Source organism: Carassius carassius, chromosome 29 (genome assembly GCF_963082965.1).
Source record: "Carassius carassius chromosome 29, fCarCar2.1, whole genome shotgun sequence".
NCBI lineage: Eukaryota > Metazoa > Chordata > Actinopteri > Cypriniformes > Cyprinidae > Carassius > Carassius carassius.
The window spans coordinates 2540831-2563488 of record NC_081783.1 but is presented as its reverse complement, the minus strand read 5'-3'; the positions used below and the strand labels follow the sequence as shown (position 1 = coordinate 2563488).

Here is a 22658-nt window from a genome sequence, read left to right as displayed (position 1 = left end):
TGAACAAATTGTATTTTAAACCCAGTCTGTTTAATGATTCATTACACATTCAGAACAAAACATCCTCATATACCCACAAGCAAAATTAAAAGTCTCAGCACAACTGTTCACAATGACAAACAGAAACAGCTTAATATTCCAGTCCGATCCTGTTGATGTATTTCCACTGGGTTTGAACGAATGGTGAATGATGTTTGGTGAATAATGTAGATCACATCACAAACTAAATGCGTTCATTGATATGAGCCATTACTCCAAAAGAGTGAAATAACATGCATCTGTCTACCGCTGAAACATAGTCACTTGTGCTGTTTTAAACTTTAAATTTGTTACTAAAGGAATAGTTCACCCAAAAATATAAGTATGCTGAAAATTTACACACTCTCAGCCCATCCAAGATGAGTTTGTTTCATCATCAGATTTGGAGAAATGTAGCATTGCATCAGTGTCATAGCAATGGATGCTCTGCAGTGAATGGGTGCCGTCAAAATGAGAGTCCAAACAGCTGATAAAAACATCATAATAATAATCCACAAGTAATCCACTCCAGTCCATCAGTTAATATCTGGAAAACTGTGTCTGTAAGAAACAAATCCATCTTTAAGATGTTTTGACTTCAAACCATACGAGTCCTCCATAATATTGAATTCCCAAGGGGGAAAAAAGTCGTCTTATCTCGATCAGGAGAGAAATATGCACAGATCAGTGGTTTTTGTTGTGAGAGGATGGAATTTTTCACCGGAGGAAGCATTATTATGTATCATGGATTTTGTCCTGAAGTAATGGTTGAATGTCTTAATGTTTGTTTATTACAAACACTCAGTGCTTCACGTCACAAGATGTTAACTGATGGCCTGGATTACTGTGATGTTTTTATCAGCTGTTTGGACTCTCATTCTGACGGCACCCATTCACTGCAGAGCATCCATTGATGAGACACTGATGCAGTGCTAAATTTCTCCAAATCTGATGAAGACACAAACTCATCTACATCTCGGATGGCCTGAGAATACATTTTCAGCAAATTTTCATTCCTGAGTGAATAATTCTTTAAAACTCTCCATCAGTTAAACACAGTATCGAATAATGCAAACCACCTTCACATACGAATCCTGCAATTCTCATATGTGCAGTGCATTTATAGGTGAAACGGTGTACAAAAGTGCTATGCAGTCCTTGCACCGACTTTGAGCATCACCAGGTAATACACACTTGTGATTATTGTGTATATATATGTATACAGTCTGTTTTTTATTTGAGAGGTTCGTCTAGATGCCGTGAAATTGGTTTAGACTTTAATGTCATTGTGCCAAACAGGACCGGTCCTTTTAGGAGTCACTTGAAGTTCACAGGAATTGTTAATTGTGCATCTTGCCACATGATCACACAAATGAGCCAATTAAGCCCAAGCAAAGAAGAATTATGTAATCGTATGAGCTCTGTTGTGTTGCACTAAAAGTCTCAGCGAGAACATGGAAATCATTTCAGAGCCGATATTTTTTCAAGAGCTCCGACTGCCACATGTACTTCCTCTCCGGAAAGCGCTCTGGAATTTTTATCCGCCGGAAGTCCTGGATGCATTTCTCCAGCTCCTGCTCCGGCGTCATCTTCTCCTTGGCCGGCTTCCTCTTCCCTGACATGACATCACGAGGCCCTGCGGTTCGAACGCGGAGCAGATCAGTTCTCCTTGGAATCGGGGTCGGACCCTTTTTCGCCGGCCGGTCCAGAGTCTGAATGTTGGGCTGGCGGGAGACGGGACGCACGATGACCGTTTCCTGCGGAGAGCTGGCTTCTGATTGGGTCTCGGAACAGGAAGTGGAGAGCTCGTTGAAGGAAGTGCCGCTCTCACCCTCACGCTCGCTCTTGTGGCTCTTGCAGCAGCAGTCGCAGTGAGAAGAAGACCATCCGGATGGGCCACCTTAAAAACACAAAGCCAGAAAACCCACAGATGTCATCAAAGCACATACAGCCCAAATGATAACAGAAGTCACATTGGGAGTCATTTTCGGAAGTCAGTGTGATTTTGTTGTAGGTATCAGTTTGCAGAACACTCTATTCAGGAATCAGGATGTGTGAAACCTGATAACAAAGGTGAAAGAACTGAGGTGAACAAAGATATTCTTAATTTCCCGCACTATAACCAGCACAAATTCTCCTCTAATGGCACGGATGTTCCTTTTTTTTTACACAGTCAATGCTTAAGTAGCCCATTTAAAATGCATCATTTGCTCAAAAGGAAATTAAACTCACAAACTTGTGAGAATAAAAAAGCATCACATGCACAAGATGAAGTGCATTAATATGCACGAGTGCGAGCCAGTTGCTTGGCATTGAGTAGGTTGACCTTATCAAGTTGACCTTATCAAAGAATTCACGTTTAAATCACCGTCTGAACTGTATGCATTGATCTGTTTTGTGTTTTGGACAAAGAACTGTGCTAAATCCACAAAGGGCCGAGTCCTTGTCTCAAAAAGATATATCAGTGTGCATCAGTCGCTGATTATGTTAGCTGATGCTTCAAAACAGAGAAATCTCCAAACATATTAGCTTAATGAAGGGACGGAACACCTTCAAATGCATTTACATATTCATATTTTCGGATAATCCTTGAGTGTGATGGAGGTGGAGCATCTGAGCTCTGAAAACAGTATCAGTGAACATGCTTCCTGTTTAAAACTAATGTTAAATACCTGAAAATCAGGTCATGGACACAAATCACCTCCCACTGCAGGGATCCTGGATGAACAACTGGACGTGAACCTCAGTCACCACTGTCTTGTGAAAAGGGTCCATGAAGTGACATTTCAGCACTTGACAAACAGATAGCGACTCCTAAGTATCACTTAAAGCACATACATGGGATTGCATTAAGTGCATTTTTGGGAAACACACGTGAAACAATAATAAACGATTGTCAAATGACTCATAGAAAATGCTCTTAAGTGCTAAGATCAATCGTTATCGAGAAACGCAGCCCTGGACATTACATTGAGAGATTCACCCACCCAAATCAAAGTCTGTGTATGATCTTTCTCATTTGTGTGTGTGTATATACAGTAATCGCTGCTGCGTTTTCTCAGTCCAATCCCTGTAAATCGCAGCCGTGCTTTCGTGAACATAACATGAAATACCTATAGCTTGACAGACGTTTTCTCCCCAGGGGTCACACTATCTCCACCTTCTTGTTATTGGTGGAATAGAATTTCAACCCTTCGCCATCAGCTTGACATACTATTAAAAAGAGTGATCACCAATGAGACGACATCTGAATAGAGGAATGCTATTTACATCTGAGTATCGTTATTAGCTAAACACAACTCTCAGAAGCAATCATTTGTGTTCATTGTGTCTCCGAAGCTGCTAATTTATCCTGATTAATAACAAAATCATTCAGCTGAGCTGCAAATACATTTTACTGAATGCAATAACAGGCTAATTGAAGGCGGTGTGATTGCTAGTGGCTTTCTAATGGGAATCCATGAATCTAACACCAGAATAAGCAGAACATTTCCCTGCATAACTATTAAAGCAGGTTCTGTCCATCTTTCATCTTCGCTTCCCTTTGCCTGCAGCGTATGTAGCGTAAATAGAAAGGCTTTTACTGAAGAATTGTTTCTAAATGGTGCAGCCTGACGGGAAAACAAGTCGAGAAGAATGGTGAGCAACAATGTCATAAAACGAAATAATTTTCACCTTTTATTCTACTAAATAAAACATCAGTAATACCCCACTCAAGACTTGAAACTTTTATGTTGTCTGGCAAAAAGGAGACGGCTAACAAGTGGCTAAATAGAGGCAGTCAAGGACATTAAACATCCTCAAGCTGAGCTGGAAAACTAATTTACTTAATAGTCTGCTTTTACAACTTGCACTCTTGGAAACTCAAACTTTCCAACTGGTAGATTGCAAATAATGATTGAAAGAGTGAGTTGTTGGAAGCTAAGTGAATCATAGTGATGGAGAAGTTAAAGCAAAGACTATAGAAATACCAAGACTTGCATTACTGTGAATGGAATGCCTTTTTTGGCAGAATAAGTCCCGCCTTCTAAATAAAGAGCCAATCACCAGTTGATGAGGTCGTTGCATCACTGCAGCTGCCAATCAGTCAGTGTTATCAGTTTGTGAAAGAAACTGAACATTATTTACAACATTATGACCTGTAATCCAGAGCCTCAGGCAAACGGTTTGGAGTGAATCATTCTTTTGAACCGATTCTTTTTGATGAACTAATTGACCCAGTTCACAATATCGAACTGGAGCGTCTGAAATGGTTAGCAGCACAGATCTACAAGTTACTCAATCAAAACTTACTTTCAGATGCCTGACAGTCACTCCGACTATAAATGAGTTTTTAAAATAAAATTGCGAAAATGTGACATCATTGTGTGATTACAAAAACAAACTGATGAATTGAACCAATTCATAAAACGAACTGTTGGAAAGAGCCAGTTCACAAAAAATAATCGTCTTTCACTTTTTGTCGGAGGCTCTGGATTACAGGTAATGTTAATGTTGTAAATAATGTTCAGGGTCTTGCACAGATTGATCATTTCACTTCATAAGACCTCGATATATCGTCAGGAGTGAACATGCGTGCAACAGGTCAGATGACTGTTTATGAAGTTTTAAATATGGATATTATTCTATATTATACAAAACTGCATCGCTTCACTTCAGAAGGCCTTTATTAACCCCCTGGAGCTGTGTGAGACACTTTTTATGATGGATGGACACACTTTATTGGACTTCAAAATCTCAGCACCCATTCACTGCCATTATAAAGCTTGGAAGAGCCAGGACCATTTTTAATGCAACTCTGATTGTATTCATCTGAAAGAAGAAAGTCATATACAAATTAGGATGCCTTGAGGGTGAGTAAATCATGGGGTCATTTTAATTTTTTGGTGAGCTATTCCTTTAAGTTCAGGTTTGGTCAAAATAAATAAAAAAATAAAATAAACTTGGCTAAGCAACCATTTCCCTGCATAACAATTAAAGCCAGTTCTCTTGTTTCCTCTGCACCCACTTCTCCTCTCTGTCCATCTCTCATCTTTGTTTCTCTGCAGCATATGAAGGGTAATGAAAGGCTTTTATTGAAGGATCATTTCAGAATGGATGGTGCAGCCTGATGGGACCACAAGACAAGAAGCAAGGCGAGCAACTATAACACTTCCATAAAACTAAATAAGCTGGGCTTGAACTGCTCCTCAACTTGCTGTGCATTTAAATGGAAACTCACATGTAAAGATCTGGAGACAATGTATTCCACAGCTGTTGCTTATTGGTATTACTGTAAGCGGTAAATATCAAATGGCCTTAGTCAGGACATTAGGCTAATCTAGTGCTGTTTACCATTAATGCTCACCAAGCTTATGGCTGCAGTTTCTTTCAGACAAGAAATTGATTGCATTTTGCTGTATCCCCCCATCCTCTGTCTTCTGATCTCTGAGCGAATACAGAGCTGCGTATATGGCTGCACGGATCATATTGCAGGCCCATTATGGTTGGGGCTTGTCTGCAGAGCTAAATCAGTTAACGGATGTGAGTGCCTTCTCATGAATTACACAAGCCTGAGAGATGCATTTAGCATTGGGCTTCAGCAGAGACAATCTCATCACAAGGGGCAACCACCCACTAGCGTCTACCCACAATGCATTGCATCTAAATGCCTGCGAGTGCTTCAGATCGCAATTCTCCTGAGCAGCGTGCTCGGCGTAATGTGTTTGTTAGCACTACAGCGCAGCTCAGACAAGGATCCTAAAAATAATGTGACGCACATCTATGCATTTTTAATTAACACTCAATCTCCTAATGCTCACATGAAGCAGCTGGTGCTAATAATGTAAGGGTAAAGCATATGGGCGGCAACTAATGTATTTGTGTTTATGACCTGCAGTCATAATGCTTCCTGCGTATCTCTGCATTAAAGTTTGCAGAGATGTTTAACTGCTCAGAACTGTGGTATTAATTATGGATTATGTATACTGGAAGTTACCAGAAACACAACCCCATTATCTACTTTTTTACTTCACTTGGTTTCCTCTTCCGTAGGAAAGAGACATCACAAATGAGATTTCTTTAATATCCAAATTGTTTTTCCTACACTAATGAGATTTTAGAGAAGTCTTCTGCTTCTCAGATTTTTTTCCCTGAGAAAAAAAACTATAATAATCACATGTCTCCTCTACTCGTATAAAACTGTTCTTTGAAAATGCAATCAAAAAGTGTGACATTTCAATATAAACTCATCGAATTCATCCAGGACTCCAACAAAATAAATGAATGGGAATTTTTGCACTTTCCTATGAATGTGCAAAGAGAAATTTAAATTATTTATTAATAAGCTAGTGTTTTCTGAGTCTGTGTGTCGGTTGCAAATATGTATCTAAAATTGTAGCCAATGTACAGACCAGCATGCAATCAATAAATGCTTCATTCAAGATTTCATCTTCAGTTGCCAAGAGTCTGTGCTGTGAACTTCACAATTTTTTTAAAATCCAGCGTTTAGTTGATAACATATTTGTGACGTTGGACCACAAAACATAAGGGTTAATTTCTTAAAATTTAGATTTATATATAATCTGAAAGCTGAATAAATCATCTTTCCATTGATGTATGGTTTGTTAGGATCGGATGATATTTTTCTGAGATACAATTATTTGAAAATCTGGAATCTGATGGAGCAAAAAAAAATATAAACTTTGAGAAAATCTGCAAAATGTATCCAAATGAAGTTCTTACCAATGCTGGTCAACTAATCAAAAATGTGGCTTTGATATATTTACGGTAGGAAATTTACAAAATATCTTCATGAAAGAAGATAGAAAGAAAGAAGATTAGTTTTGTTTTTGGCTATTTCTAAAATTATACCCCAGCGACGTAAGACTGGTTTTGTGCTCCAGGGTCATATTTTGTTTGTCTTATGCATCAGACATTCAACGGTCTGTGGTCTGAGACTATAGGGTGATGCTTACTTCCAGGCTGGCCTACAAAAATACATAATCACTGCAGCATTTGGAAGCATCAGGAATCAACAGTTTTCTCATTTGTGTCAATTATATTTCAAAGCTATGAAAGATGCACTTATCAAATAACCTATAAAAGTGGGGCAAAACAATTTTTCTGTGATCTGTGTGGATCCAAAACCACCCAGCTCCCAAATATAAGGTCTATCTACAAATTGCAAAAGGAAAAAAATAATGTTCTCACCTCTTGAGTCAAGCCGTTTATTTTGGGATGCTAGAAAAGTCAACCAATCTTACTCACCACCACAACACTGCAGGCATTTCTATTTCCACACACACACTCACACACACACACATATATACACGTATGGGTCTCAGTTTGCACAATACAATGATAACCATACATTTTACAGACATAGAAATAAAAATTCCTGCACCCTCAGCTTTTATGACTTCAGATCATAGAAAAGTCCAAAAATGTTCCTCTTTGTTCTCAACAGATCGGTTTGATATGAGAAATCAGCAAAGAAATCTCTGCACACTTGAGGCTTGTTAATGAGAACGGGACCACTGATCCTATAATCTTAAAGAAGATCAATATCAATTCATTGCATGTTGATCAGCTATGTGCATGTCAGGGTTACATTAGTTCAGTACAAGAGCTCTGTGTATATAGAGTACAGACCAAAAGTTTGGAAACATTACTATTTTTAATGTTTTTGAAAGAAGTTTCTTCTGCTCATCAAGCCTGCATTTATTTGATCAAAAATACAGAAAAAACAGTAATATTGTGAAATATTATTACAACTTAAAATAATAGTTTTCTATTTGAATATACTTTAAAATAATTATTTATTCCTGTGATGCAAAGCTGAATTTTCAGTATCATTACTCCAGCCTTCAGTGTCACATGTAACATCCAGTCTATCACATGATCATTTAGAAATCATTCTAATATTCTGATTTATTATGAGTGTTGGAAACAGTTCTGCTGTCTTATATATTTGATGAATAAAAGGTTAAAAGGAATTGCATTTATTCAAAATAAAATAAAAAATTCTAATAATATATTTCCTTTACTATCACTTTTTATCAATTTAACACATCCTTGCTGAATAAAAGTATTAATTTTATTTAAAAAAAAAAAGAAAGAAAAAAAAATTACTGACCCCAAATTACTGAGCAGTAGTGTATATTGTTATTACAAAATATTTATATTTTAAAAACATAGCTTCTTTTTTTCTTCTTTTTTTTTATTTTATTTTTATTCATCAAAGTATCCTAAAAAAGTATCACATGTTCTGAAAAAATAATAAGCAGCAGAACTGTTTCCAACTTTGATAATGAATCATCATATTAGAATGATTTCTAAAGGATCATGTGATAATGATCCTAAAAATTCAGCTTTGCATCACAGAAATAAATAAAATTTTAAAGTATAATACATTTAAAAACAATTATTTTAAATTCTAATAATATAGCACAATATTACATTTTTTTCTGTATTTTTGATCAAATAAATGCAGGCTTGATGAGCAGAAGAAACTTCTTTCAAAAACATTAAAAATAGTAATGTTTCCAAACTTTTGGTCTGTACTGTAAGTATGATTAAAGTCCTTCTGTTATGGTTTTTGAGCTTCGCCTGAGGTTTGATCATGTGTACGTGCTTGTTAATGTACAAAGTAGGTTAATTTTGTCCTTGCGGGGGAGCAGTGATATAGAAAACTCATCTTTGCAAATGAAAAAAAGCTTGGACTGTATCTAAGAAACAGTGTTTAAACTGTGCTGATAATAATACAAATGAGGTGTCCTCATGTAAAAAGAGCTGATGCATCATGGGAAATGAAGCAGGGTGACAGAAGAATCCAAATGGGCTGAACTTCCTAAACACCCATTGTACTAAACCAAGGACAAGTAACGTCAATCCAAGTCTCCAAGTATGCAATCCAGAGGCTTTGTGCTGGAAGATTACAGACAATATGACAATTTCATCCTCTGACTGATGTTGACACAAGCTGCAATCTCCTTCCATTGTTAAAGGCAGCCATGTGCGTCTGACAGACATATTGGAGAGCTCAGATCATCTCAGTGTAGTCATGACCCTCTCAAAGCGCTGATGGGGCGCAATAAGACCAGCAGAATGAGATGACAGAGAACCTGTCATTATTACAGTGGCTTCTTTTGAGAAGTGGAGAAAGGCAAATTTCCCAGCGTCACAGAGAAAGGACAGTGAGGGAGAACAGGAATATTAAAATGCGAAAGAAGGGCCATTGCTAATCTGAAGGCTGAATTCTTTAGGTATGAGTATAAAACACTTTTGATGCTTGTAATGTATAAACACTAACAGTCTAGACATATTCATATTCATATTAGTTTTCATATTCAAATTTTAACATTAACAATTTGCTATACAACAATGATCCTAGTGACTATAGTAATAAATGTCTAATTTAGCTTTGCTTTTAATATGAGAAACGTTTTTCTATTTCTTTAATTACTGTGTCTACTCTTCATTTGATTGAGAGGGCACACTTAAATGGTTATTTTACATATTTTCATAAGAAATAAGTAGTAAAAATACTAATTAAAACACTTGGTATCAATGTTATGATGTAGAAAAAAGCCTAAATTATATTGCTTCACAAGACATGGATTAAACCGCTCAATCCATATGGATTCATTTTATGATGCCCTTATGGCATGGTCACCTTGAGTTTCAATGGAGGGACAGAAATCTACCAAGTTTCACTAGTTTGTGTTTCGAAGATGAACCAAAGTCATATGGGTTTGGAACTACATGAGGGCCAGTAAATGATGACAGAATGTTTTTGGGAGAACTGTCTATTTAATCTTTGAGTTTAGGTTTGATCAAACAGGTAGACAGAAGAAGACTGCCAAGCATGAGCATCCTGCACTTAAGAAGACACGACTGTAGTAATCTTCTCTAATTATAAGACTGCGTTTATGCATGTGAAAAGAAAACAGTGATTATGCATTAACAGCAAATGAGTATTCTGAACTTATTTACCCAGTGCATTTGTTATTTCAGCCGTGCATGCTATATAAAACAAACACATTCATGCTAATAAAACATACATTTTAACAGTCATGAAGTACCTTGAGAGGATGCAATTCTGAATGCAGCCCATGTCTGTAATCCTATATCTTACATTGGATTTTTGCCCAAACCTCCGTAACAAAGCATCACCCCTGTGCACTTGTAATTTCACAGTTTTCTTAAGCATGAAAATCTTTAACACACTGGATATGAACGGTTCCGATAGAAAATCACTTCTCGCTCTTCTCCATGTACTTCCAATCTCAGGTGGAGTCGCTCTTTCTGAACAGCAGCCTAGATGGGAACGGTCTGGATTTGCCCCATCTCTACTCCCTTAGTGGACACAGGAATTATTTCTTGTGCTAGTTCAATAATGAATTTCAAAGGAATAATAGACATTGCATGTTCACTTGAGGTTCTTCGAGGATACTGCAAGAATAATCTCTCTCTGTCCATGGTGTGTTTTGACAAGCTTAGTTTTCTAGCTCGTGTTTCAAGTGCTGTGGGCCACATTCGATTAGCCCACACCCTACTGTATAATCTGCACTGGACTAGAAACAATGTGACAGGCTGAATCGTGATGTTGCAATACATTAAATGCTAAATTATAAAGCGTGGGCTGGATTCTAGGTTTTGAACGTAGAGATAGTTATGCATGCGTCGTCAGCAACACTGGACGTTTCTGCTTTATGATGCAAAACATGCCGTAGATCATCAGTATTCCTAGGAAACAGAGAAGGTGACCTTAAGAAACATCTAATAGCTTTTTAATTGGAAAACTTTCAAGCTGGCTTTTGGTGTAAATAATTAGCTGTACTGTTTTAGTCCTTAATGATCAAAAGAATAAGGCTCATCCATCTGAAGAGGGATCATTGCTGATATTGATAATCTAAACTTTTTAAAACTAATACTTCATAAATGATTCGTATAAACTTTCATGAAAGGAAACAAGTGTTATTTTTTACATGTTCTGTGCAGTTCATCATCAAAGTAAAGTGTGTTTAGAATTTAAAATACAAGGCTTGACATCAGGTCAAGATTTTAAGATTAAAATGGAAGGCCAAGACTGATGCAGGCAATAAATAAAAAGATGAAGAAGTCAGTAAATGAGTTCCGTCTGAATGCAGCTATGAAATGTGTGAGACGTTTATGAATCGCATGATGCTCATGCAATTTGTTTTTCTGCCGAGTAGAAATCACTGTGGCTGTAATCTTCAGTCATTAATCACAGCTATTAATTAATGCAGAGACAAAACTGACCAGTTGGTACAAATTATATAAAAAAAAAAAATGTCAAAGACAACCTGCAGCACATTTTCTAACTGCAAGAATGGGCAGAGATGGCATGTTAAGTGATGAAGCACATAAGAAGGAGGATGAGTAAGTAAGCGACAAAGAAAAATAAGCAACCCCTTTGACCGAGAATTATATATCACCAGTCTCTTGGGTGGTCTAAATTGGTAAAATGTGTCATGTGGGTGATGTTCTGAGAAGTAACAGCACAAGAGAAGGCAGTAAGGCCTGTAAAAAGCAACTGGTTCATTTCACCAGCGGATTCAAGAACAAACTAATTCAGAAGAGAAACAAGAATCTGTCAATCATGCTGCGCAGTGTAAGGTGGAAATATAACATTTCAACCATTAAGTGCAATGCAAATAAGTGCATTATAATTTAATCTTGAAGTGTCGAGCCAATTCGATGCAGATGCATATTACCCATATTGAGACCAAGTGGATTTTAAATGCAACTTTAAATGCAAAAAATATATAATATAATGCATAATTATCTAACGCTGTGGTATAAATCACACATCTAAGTTCAATAAAGTCATCATCTTTTGCTCTAACATCCTCATGGCTTTCCAAACTAAATAAGATTTTCTGTCCTATGGAAGAGACTGCCAAAGTAACTTCAATGAAAATGTATGCTGATAATAGCTGACAAGTTCATTTGTTTGGTTTATTTACATTTTAAATAACTAAAAGGCTGGGATTTAAAACCAGGTCTCTTTTGTACTACTGCTACTAGATTTTCCGATTTCACCCGAATAAAAAGTACCAGCTTATTAGAAAAAATAAAATGTAATTTCTTATTTTTTTCATCTAGAGCACAAAGTAAAATTAGATACAATAATTACATAAACCATAAGACACAGCAAGTAAATGGTGAACCCCTGCTTTTGCTTAAATATCACAATAAGGTGCCATCAAATTCAGCAATGTTAAACCATTTTATTTCCTTGAAAGGAATGAACACTTGAGCTTGTTAATCGAATGGCATCCTAATAGAGCACTTTATTAGATGGAGAGCTTATGGCTTCTAATTTGTCAATGCAAAGTTCCAGTAAACTAAGTTTATGCAATGAAATGAAAGTAGCAAGAAATCTTTTCTTTCGTATTGTGATGTACAATCGAGTGTAACGTATAATTGAAAAATAAAACAGAAAGGGTGAGACTTGGTTCTAGGTTCTATCTGTTGATTACTGACAGGATGTTTAAACCAATAGCACATTTGCTGTCATGCTGTTTGTCTAAATATCTACACGACTTGTGATGTATTTGTGGACTTTCAGTATAGCATGATGTGTCATAAGTTTTTCCATTATGTGTGGGCAATGGGCGGGGCTGAATGCTGCAGTAATTACACTGATGACAGAGAACAAATCATTAAGCAGCCATATGTCCATTCGCCCCAAATCTCACGACTGTCCTCCAGAAGCTCTGATCCAGGCCCACTCTTTTCAAGTTTTCCAAGGGGACTCGTTTGGAATCAAGCACAGAGTGATTTTTAATTGGCCATATGCTGCAACATCTCTCTCATTTAAGACAAAGGCAAGTCAAATGAAGCACTGATGAAAGCAGGTGCTGCAAAACAATTGTATATCCAAAAGATGCACATGTAGTTAAAGAGAAATTGAGTGAGTGAGCAAGCGAGAGAGAGATAGGAAGAGGAGGAATTGACATGATCATCACTGTTGTAGATTACTGAAATATTCATACCACACTCTGTTTAAATCCCTGAGAGCTATACTTGAGGGATTTCTCCACATCTGCATTGGCTCAAAAGCCTCCCTCTTTCACTCTCTCTCTTTTATCGATGCTCTGAGAAGACGAACTCAGTTCATTCTGCTAAAACTTGAAGGGAAGTTGTCAACTACATTAATGAGCACATTCTTAGTTCGAGGCTGATTATAGAAGTGATCTGTATAGAATTGATCAAACTATCAGAGTGCGCCACCTACACTGTAAAAACTAAAGGTTCCTGGAGGCACCTTTTGGGGTTCTTCACTTCGCCACACCGGTGGAAACCTCTGAAGAGTCTCTAGGCACCGCTCTAAATGGGGGTGGTTCTCTGAGGAACTTTCAATGGTTTATTAGCATCCCTTTTATTAGGATGGACAGGAACCTCCTAGGTTTCCCTAATTTCAGTTCTTTAATATTCAACCCCCCCCCCCCCCCACCCAGCGGTTTATTTTTTCCTGCTATTGACATTTTTATTGATTTAAAAAAATAAAATAAAACAAACGCGTATAAAACATAGTTTATTGATAAACAACAACAATATCCATAATCACCTTAAATAGTCAATACTGCATATCACAATCCCATTCATGGAGATATCAGTGTTAATATTGCTATAAACAACAACAACAACAAAAAACATTTACACCTTGGTAAAATTATAAACAAATAAATGTGACTCAATTATCTTAGAACTTTAAAAAACATTTCATGTACCTAAAACAATGATACAATTTAAATTAATAAATTAAATTTTAGACAATGCAATTAATAGTAACATTTTCTTTCCTGTTCTAAAATAGTGGTAACTGATTGGGAGAATTCACACAGGACATTTTAAGAAATTGATAAGCCTCAAGATAGCTATATTTAGCTTAATAAACCAGTTTCTCAGCAGCGTAAGTTGTTATAGTTGGGTTAACTTCGAGAGCAGGGAATGGGAGAGTATCACAAATATATTTTTGCATTCTCATTTACTCAAATAGCAAAATAAAAACTCTAAAGATAGCAAAAAAAAAAAAAAACTGACAGTCAGCAGTCAGAAGAGAGAACTATGTCAAATTTAGCATCGCCCCCAAAGACTCTGGATTAGAAACAACCTTGCATTAGCTATTTTTTTCTGTAATTTGATACAAATGTGATAGAATAAAAAGTATAGTGTTATAAATGCACATATTTTTTTTTAAATCAAAATATTAAAAAAATGTGAGGATTTACGATGCTGATGGCCACTGAAACACATCATCAGTCTTGTGAAAATGGTCCATGATCTCCTCCTGAATGGCCAACAGATACAGCAGAAAAACAGTGCGCTTTAGTGTACTTTTAATTGCTTTTCTGTATAAAGTTGAACAGAACATAGGCACTCATAGTAAGGTGAACTCATGTCGGCAGGTTCATCAGCAAGAAGCTCCTCACCATCAGGAAAGCCTGCAGTGCTGCTCTCACCAAATGGGTCCTCTGTTATTACCACAGCTGTTCTGAGATTATGTGTAGGCTGTTCATTGAAAAAAAGAGTGATTTACATAAAATTAAATAACAAAATATTTACATTTATTCATTTAGCACAGGTATTTTTTTTAATTATCTTAAAAATGAGGAACACCACAGGAATTATTTTTTTCATATTAGTGCATTGATTAATGGTTGTGGGCTAATTAAGTGCACAATGTGTGTATAATGTGTGTGTACACTACATATGTCTATACATATGGACAAACTCATACTTAATTCATAATATACAGTCCAGAGAGGTCTGTTTATTGTCAGCCAGCATCAGACATCAGCAGCTGTCTGTCCACTGCCTCACAGGTGTCCACTACAGAGCCACATTTCTTTATTAACTGCTGAATAAAAAAGAACATATGGGTCGTTTTTTTATTGTTTAATTCATTTCAGTGTAACAGTGTATACAGTCATCTATAATTTTGGATTAGGCCAAACTGAAACACCATTTCAGTTATTTCAATGTCAAATAAATAATTAAATACTTACATAGTGCTGCTCTGTGAACCCTTTGAGATTTTTAGAGAAGTCATACTAGATTTTCTGAGGAGAGAAAATTATCAAAACCAGCTTTATGTACGTTATGTGCAAATGACATAAAAATAGGCTTATAGCCTAACGTTACATGTAACGTTACGTTAACATTGATGTGTAACTGTTTAACAAACGTAAACGACAACAATAATTTAGAAAAGTTAAAGAAAAGAGTTACAATGAATAAACATAAACATCATGTGTAAATCTAACTAACGTTAATAATTATTGTTTGTGACCATGTGTTTGTAGTCTCCATTTCGTCCCACAAAGTACCATTACATTAGACTCGTAAGCATTGCGGCTATTAAATTAATTGTTAAAACAAACATTTTAAATAAAAAAACATACAGTTTAATGTGTCAGTGTAGGAATTAGTATACAAATAATAAATCTGTGTATTTATTTTGGAGACTTTACTCACCTGGCGCAGCGGTTGTTTCTTTCTTTGAGGAAAGGAGCCGTTACTTCTTGTTCTTTGTATTTGAAATCGCTCTTGCACGCACACGCGCGCGCGCGCAAACAGCTAAAGCGAGGACGCCAAACCCCACGCATTTTCTTCTTCTTGACAACAGCTGAACAATTATTTCTGAATAATTTAAACTTATTTCATTAGGGAAATAAAAAAAATCTAAATATTACTATTGTACCGATTGTTATAATTAGAGTATTTTTTTTATTAAATTAATGCGTTGAGTCATGTTTAGTTAAATAACATTTTTAATGTTTCAAGGTAAACTATCCACCTTCAAATGATTTAACATTTAGCCTATTTCAATAAAACTATTTTTAGTTATTGCAGTATTTCAGTTTAAGTCTGGAGGAAATTAATAAATAATGATAACAAACATGGTGTAGCCACTGGATGCCTGTTTGCTTTTATATTCCCTATTGCTGAGAACAGTGTTTTCAGAAATAATTGTAACATTTTAGTTGTACTGTATATACTGGCTGTTTAGAAGATTTTGTATGTCCTTTTGTTATTTATTTATTTATTTATTTATGTTTTGACAGAACAAGTGTGAAGATTTGTACAACCATTTAGGGTTGTTTTTTTTCACATGGAAAGTGCCACAAAAGTCATTGTTCCATCACATTCCTGAAAAGTAAATATTAATAATAATAATCAGTCAAATTTCATTTTTGTCACATTATTTATTTGTCACTGGCTTTTACAAGTGAGATCTTCCAGGAACCACTTTAATGTTAACAGAGCTTACAGTAACCCTTTTTTAAAATGTGAGTTCCTCCAAGAACCTCCAGAGCACTTTGAGGTCTCAGTGTAATGAAAGGGTGACTCCAGAACCTCAGAACTGGGAACAAAGTGCTTCAAGGATCTCATGAGTTCCTGCACGAACTGCAAAGACTATAATGGTTCCTCCGGGAACCTTATTATGAGAAAAAGAGCTTTGAGGCACTTAAAATACATTTTAAAGTTCCTGGAGTACTCAAAAGGATACCTGAGGGCACCTTTAGTTTTTACAGTGTAGTGGTACAGTCTGGGATAAGCGAAAAAACACTCACTTGTGTTCCTCAAATATTGATAAAACTCTCTCTGTGTGTTTGATTAGGGTTAGAGCTAAACTCTGCAGGAAGGTAAATTTCATGGGTCATATTTGAGGATCCCTGTGATTTAGATTTTATTTGTGAGTCTATTGTTAACTGGCAACACTTACTTCCGATTGACCAGCTGTGGCATTTAGTGGACAAACAAATATTTTTGAAGAGCATAGACAATTTATATTTATATATTAGTGCGGGCAAACGATTAATTGCATACAAAATAAAAGTTTTTGTTTGCATAATATATGTGTGTTCTTTGTATGTATAAATACACAAAGTATAGATTTTTATAATAATATTTACATGCATTTACATGTATATTTATACTATATTTATACTCATTGTTCTAATATATATATATATATATATCGAGAGAGAGAGAGAGAGAGAGAGAGAGAGAGAGAGAGAGAGAGAGAGAGATGCAAAAGCCTCTAAGTGCCATGTAAAAGTTTCTTCTAAAATGTTTATTTTTATCAGGGTTTTATGTCTATGTTCAGTTATTTCACTTTAATGGCCAAGAAAAGAACCCGTTCATTGCCATTAAAGTGAAATTACTGAACCTAAACACAGGAGCCTAATAAAAATGCTTAAATCTATAATAAAAAATAAAAAATAGTACAATAACAATAAAAAAAAAATAAATGGCATGATAATAATATATATCATAACAACGTCCCTGGGCTGGGATTCGAACTCGGGACGCCAGAAGTGTAATAAACACCGTCACACTAAAAATTTAAAAATATTTTTAACCTAAAACAATACTTGTTTATGTCCTAATTCATGATTGACAATAATTGAAGCCATTTTCATAATTTGTCGATAATTAGGCTACCGATGGCTGTATATAGTTGTGAAACAAACTGTACTTACGGTAGAAGACATACTCTGCGTTATTGGACCAGTATCTGTCATCGGTGCGTCTGTTGTGCGGAGAAGCGGTGAGCGATGAATTGCACGCGACGATCTGGAAGCCGCTCTCCGCGAGCAGATCAAACGCGCGCTCCAGATGACGAAACTTCAGGTAAAACTGAGAGGTGTAGCGCTCGGATGGCCTGTCGGGATCCCGGCTCTCGTTTAGGGTGTCCCCGAAAACTTCCTTGGCCAGACCGACCCTTCCGCAGATGAAGATTTTGGGTAGTCCGCGAGTTTTGGCATCCGCGTCCCTCCCGAAGGCGCACGGGCTCCTGCATCCCACCGTGATGAAGCCGTAGCGCCTATCGCGCGCGTCCAAGTAAGACGCGGGGAACAACCTCTGATCGCTTCCCTGGGACGCTTCGTCGAAATCACCGTGGATGTTTTCATCAGCCGTCAGGATTTTGACGAGCTCAGGCAGCTGGAAGAACTCAGCCTCGCGTTTGAGCCTCCCTTTCTCCGGGAAATAATCCGGCAGGACCACGCTCTTATCGCGGAGATAGTCCAACACATATCGAAAGAGGAATCCGTCCCTGTCGATGAAGATGCGTCCCTTGATGTCCTGCGCGAGGTCGTTGGAAACGTCTTTTTTAGCTGAGAACAGTTTCCCCAGCAGTGAGTTTGGCACGCTGGTGAGGGTTGCATGGCGAGTGTAGTACACCTGTCCACCTACATTGAGCTCAACCACATCACCAGAGCAGCTCTGAGCACATCCACTGTCCTTGGGCGCTTGATAAGTCTTGCAATTCTCAGTCAGGGCCATTTTGGTGCGTTGCACCCTTCAGAAAACGAAAAAGCGGAGACGCAAAAGTTTGGGATTCGTCTTTAGTGAGCAAAAAGTCAAGAGGAACATAACCTGCACGCGCTTTAATAGACATTCGCAATCTATTGTGTTATGTGCAGCATCTCTGAGAAGTGCAGAGTGTTTATTAAAATAATAAATGCATCAGAACGACATGTTAAGACTATTAGGCTTTTCCCACAAATATAACTGAGCATCTATTGCCAGGTGATAAATCTGAACACGCATCTCCCTTTTGTTATTTATAATAATGCAGAAATAAAAGAGCTCTCACCCAAGGGAAATAATTGTGCATGTAACTATCCTCCAGCTACAACATCCAAAATTAAGTTCTGCTTATAAAAAATGAAAAACTGCAACCGCTTCAACTTCCTTCAGAAGAGTGCTTCTCCTTCGTGAAATCTTGTCTGTCCAGGACAGTCAGTCTTCATGTACTTGGAACCCACCCAGTGTTTCAGTAAAAGGATCTGTAGTTGAAAAGAAGGGTGCATTGTGAAGTTTGTGCATCTTGACTCTCCTGAGCATCAGCAGCGTTGTGCGAATGGATGCAGTGTGCTGAGAGAGGCTTTGGACGGGGGAGGGAGACCATTCTTAGGGAGATGAGCCTTACATCATCTTAAAGGAAAATGACAGCTGGAAACATACAAGCATTTTACCCTGCTTCTACAGATTTCCAAATACACTCATCCAATTAAAATGCTAGGAGTGAATCGGTTCGGCTGCAAAAATACATTTCCACATAAATGTAAAATATTTTCAGGCCGTCCAAGATGTAGATTTGTTTTGGAGAAATGTTGCATTGCATCACTTGCTCAGCAATGGATGCTCTGCAGTGAATGGGTGCCGTCAAAAAAAGAGTCCAAGCTGCTGATAAAAACATGACAGTAATCCACACATCTCCAGTCCATCAGTGAACATTTTGAGAAGCAAAAACCTGTGCATTTGTAATAAATAAATCCATCATTCAAGCGTGTTAACTTCAAACCCGTCACTTATTAAAATAAAAGAGTCCATAATCCATAATAATACTTCCTCCAGTGATAAAGTCCATGTCCTGTGGTTCTCGCACATCAAAATCAACCCACATATTTGGTTAGAACCATTGTAAATGGTGCTTTATCAATGCATATTTCTCTTCTGATTCAAAAGGCAACTTTTTCACTGGTGAAAGCAACATTGTGGAGAAACGACTTGTATTTTAGCCAGAAGCAATGGTTTGAAGTGAAAAATTGATTTGTTTATACAAACATGCAGCTTTTGGCTCCACAATACATTAACTGATGGACTGGAGTGCTTTAATCAGCTGTTTGGACTCTCATTCTGACGGCACCCATTCACTGCAGAGCATCCATTGGTGAGACACTGATGCAATGTTTCTCCAAATCTGTTCCAGTGAAAAACAAACTCATCTTGTATGTAAATGTTAAGCGATTTTTCATTGTTGTGTGAGCTATTCCTATTCCTTTAACAGTGGTTGAGTTTCCCAGAGATCAGGTTTGTAGTTTTTGGGGGATCTGAGGGTACTTTATGGTTTCAGGACCACGGACAGATCCACACAAACTTGGCTCTGTTTGTCAGCTTTTACATTTTACAGTAATTTGAGTATTACGTGATATATGATAGTGCACCGGCTTTGTGTAATGGATATTTCTTGCCACTGTTCCAACTCAGCAGCATTTCAGTTCCGATCGCTTTTGCTCTTACAGAATATCTGGTAAAACCCACTCTGAATTTAATGGCATTTTATTGACTTTCGTCTAGTGTAACCCTCACACGATTGCATGTGCCCAGAGGATTTTTTGAGCTAGAGAACATATTTATTTTAGTATGCAAACCTTTGGCAATGTGTGCTGATCTTGTTTCAAGGAATCTGTGTGCTTGGCTTCACCGAGCGATGGCTTTGAGGCTATGGTCATGCTTACCCTGCTAATTTAGTGTATTCTGCTGAAAAAGTGTTGCTAGGCACCGACAGGAGAAACTGTGAGTGGGATTCAGATGGCAAATGCTCTGCTGTTTTCTTTTTATCTGCAATCACATTTCATTATAAAAGACCCACAGTTTGTTGCATTAATGCCTTCAGTAATACATGCAGAATATTATGATATCTTCAGAACTGAAGCTGATGTTTGTTCCCTCTCATGTGGGACTGCTATAAATACACAATTCTCTGAAGATATGAATCATTTGACTATGCTAGTCTTTGTCTGTTTGATTGTATTCATTTTAAAGCAGGTAAGACTCAGACTTCCACATGATGACATGCAAAGTTGAAAAAACGCCTGCAGCAGCTGCCTTTAAAACACTTGAATAATGCAGGACAACTCTTCAGGTTTACATTTACTACTCGTTCAGCCCTGTCTGGAGTTTTTTGGATCACCGGAAAATGTATAAAGGGTAAACTAACAAATGCAATGCAAAAAAATAACTAAAATAAATCTGATTAAAATTTGCATCCAGCCACTGATTGATGCAAAGCATGCATGTTGCATTACAGATTATCCATGCATGAATGCATATTATCTTTTCATTACTTTAGACTGTGTGGTTTCCATCCATCCATAAGCATAACACAGCATACACTTCGGAAAAGGGAGTCATCATAGCTGTGCAGCAATCCATTGACCTAGATTTGCAGTTTTCTCTGGATTTCAGCCACCCCTGCCTCAGAGAGGAGCCATTTATGTGGATCTGGTTGTTTCTGCATTCACAGGGCTGTGGGGCTGCCTTCATGCTTAATGGAACCAGAAGAGTGCCATTATTGCAATTATTTATTTTTCTGCTCAAGTGAAAGGGTATGATCCTGTTTTCCTGCAGTAAACCCATTGCTTAGTGCATGGTTTCTAATGGTTTCATTTTACCGTTAGTTTCAAAAATCAACACAAATAAATTGATTTATGTACACCTCCACACATTTTACATGAAAACATACACGCCACCGCAATTTAAGCATCTGTTTTTCTTTCCTGTATAAGCTGTGCCTCAAGTAGGTAAAAAAGACATTCAAATTCATCTCTAATAATAGCCATTTTCTTTCAGGCATGTCACAGTGTGGTGGGAAGAACTGAGCGGTCACAATGAGTTTTAAAGACTGTTTAGTTGCTTACCCTCTTAATCAACACAATACGGCTGAATTGTATTTATTTATAAAAATTTGGTTTTTTTTTTTTGACTATCTGTGCCAGTTGTGATGCATTACTGATTATTAGTACACATAAACATGTTGCTGCATTTGTTTATAGATACAAAGCAGTAAAAATACTAATATTCAAATGTAATAATAGCAAGAGTGCTTTCTAGGACATAATGTAATTTTTTTGAAAAACTCGTCAAAAGCACTTTTAAAATGTTTCTCCTCCAAAACCTACCTATGAAACAAAAAGCATCCACTAGATGGAAGTGTTTAGTTATCACCTGCATAATGTGCTGTTTATTTCAATGATTACTATAATAGCAGTGATTAGCAGCAGTTATGAAACAAATCCTTGAAATATTACTTTCATTTGTGTAACCCAATGTTGTCTAATTCATTCAAGAATTTAAAAGCATTTATATTAAAATGTAGTAGAATGCTTTGTGGTAATTTAGTGGTTTTGTTAACTGACAAAAATATCAGTTTTTTTTTTTTTTTTTTACAATTGAATATGCATTTAACCTATTTGTCTGTTAAATGTTAAAAGCCTGTTTAAAAATAAATAAACTAAAAGTAAACTAAAATATAAGTCCTACAATATCAACTCTTGATTATAGATTTTATGAAATTACATGTTAATGAACACCTTATGTGTCTAATAAAAAAAAGGGTAAAAATTTAAATGCATTAATTTAATCTTTCGTATTTGTACCTAATTTGTTAAAAAAAAATTGGTAACACTTTATTTTACAGTGCCCTTGTTAAAGTGAAATTTTACATATAGGCTACTGAACATGTTCAACACTAATTCCTATAGGGTTAGTAGTGTTAAAATTATAATTTGCTTTATAGTGATTGCATGTAATTATACATAATTTACTGTTATTACTGTAGACTATAAGAAGCCTACATGTAATGAGTAACAAGGACACTGTAAAATAAAGTGTTAAAAATTTTCAAAACATTTTTTATTTGTAGTTGCACTGCAAGTATTATAGCTACAACAAAATGCAAAAAAATCTAATAAAATAATAATTAAAAAGAAAAAAAGGATGCATAGCAAAATAAAACACACACGAAACTAAAATCCAAAAATAAAAAAGTGGAACGGATAGCTAAATATATTTGAAATACAAAAGTTATTAATAGTTACGATCTACTCCTA

General features: G+C 36.6%; 1 protein-coding gene and 1 long non-coding RNA gene across 5 annotated transcripts; both read right to left on the bottom strand.

The window, feature by feature from the left end:
• Window position 1: 1 nt before the first annotated feature.
• LOC132109401 (BTB/POZ domain-containing protein KCTD16-like) lies at window positions 2-18912 on the bottom strand. Its single transcript, XM_059515438.1, has 2 exons — window positions 17520-18912; window positions 2-1918 (listed from the first exon to the last, which is right to left on the bottom strand). The coding sequence occupies exons 1-2, from the start codon at window positions 18322-18324 to the stop codon at window positions 1485-1487; spliced, it is 1239 nt and encodes a 412-aa protein (XP_059371421.1). The 5' UTR covers window positions 18325-18912; the 3' UTR covers window positions 2-1484.
• LOC132109402 (uncharacterized) lies at window positions 14788-15579 on the bottom strand. 4 transcript variants are annotated; one of them, XR_009424498.1, is made up of 3 exons: window positions 15508-15579; window positions 15039-15092; window positions 14788-14890 (listed from the first exon to the last, which is right to left on the bottom strand). It is a non-coding gene; the product is annotated as an uncharacterized LOC132109402 (long non-coding RNA). The 4 variants fall into 4 exon arrangements; XR_009424495.1 differs by having other exon boundaries at window positions 14788-14887; window positions 15508-15564; XR_009424497.1 differs by lacking the exon at window positions 15508-15579 and adding an exon at window positions 15323-15490.
• Window positions 18913-22658: the final 3746 nt, after the last annotated feature.

What these genes read in the sequence shown, in the direction of transcription:
- LOC132109401 (XM_059515438.1), bottom strand. Translation starts at nt 18,324, where the DNA reads ATGGCCCTGACTGAGAATTGCAAGACTTATCAAGCGCCCAAGGACAGT. An exon ending in CGCAGAGTATGTCTTCTACC is followed by an intron (nt 1,919 to 17,519) that starts GTAAGTACAGTT and finishes TGTGTTTTTAAG; the next exon opens with GTGGCCCATCCGGATGGTCT.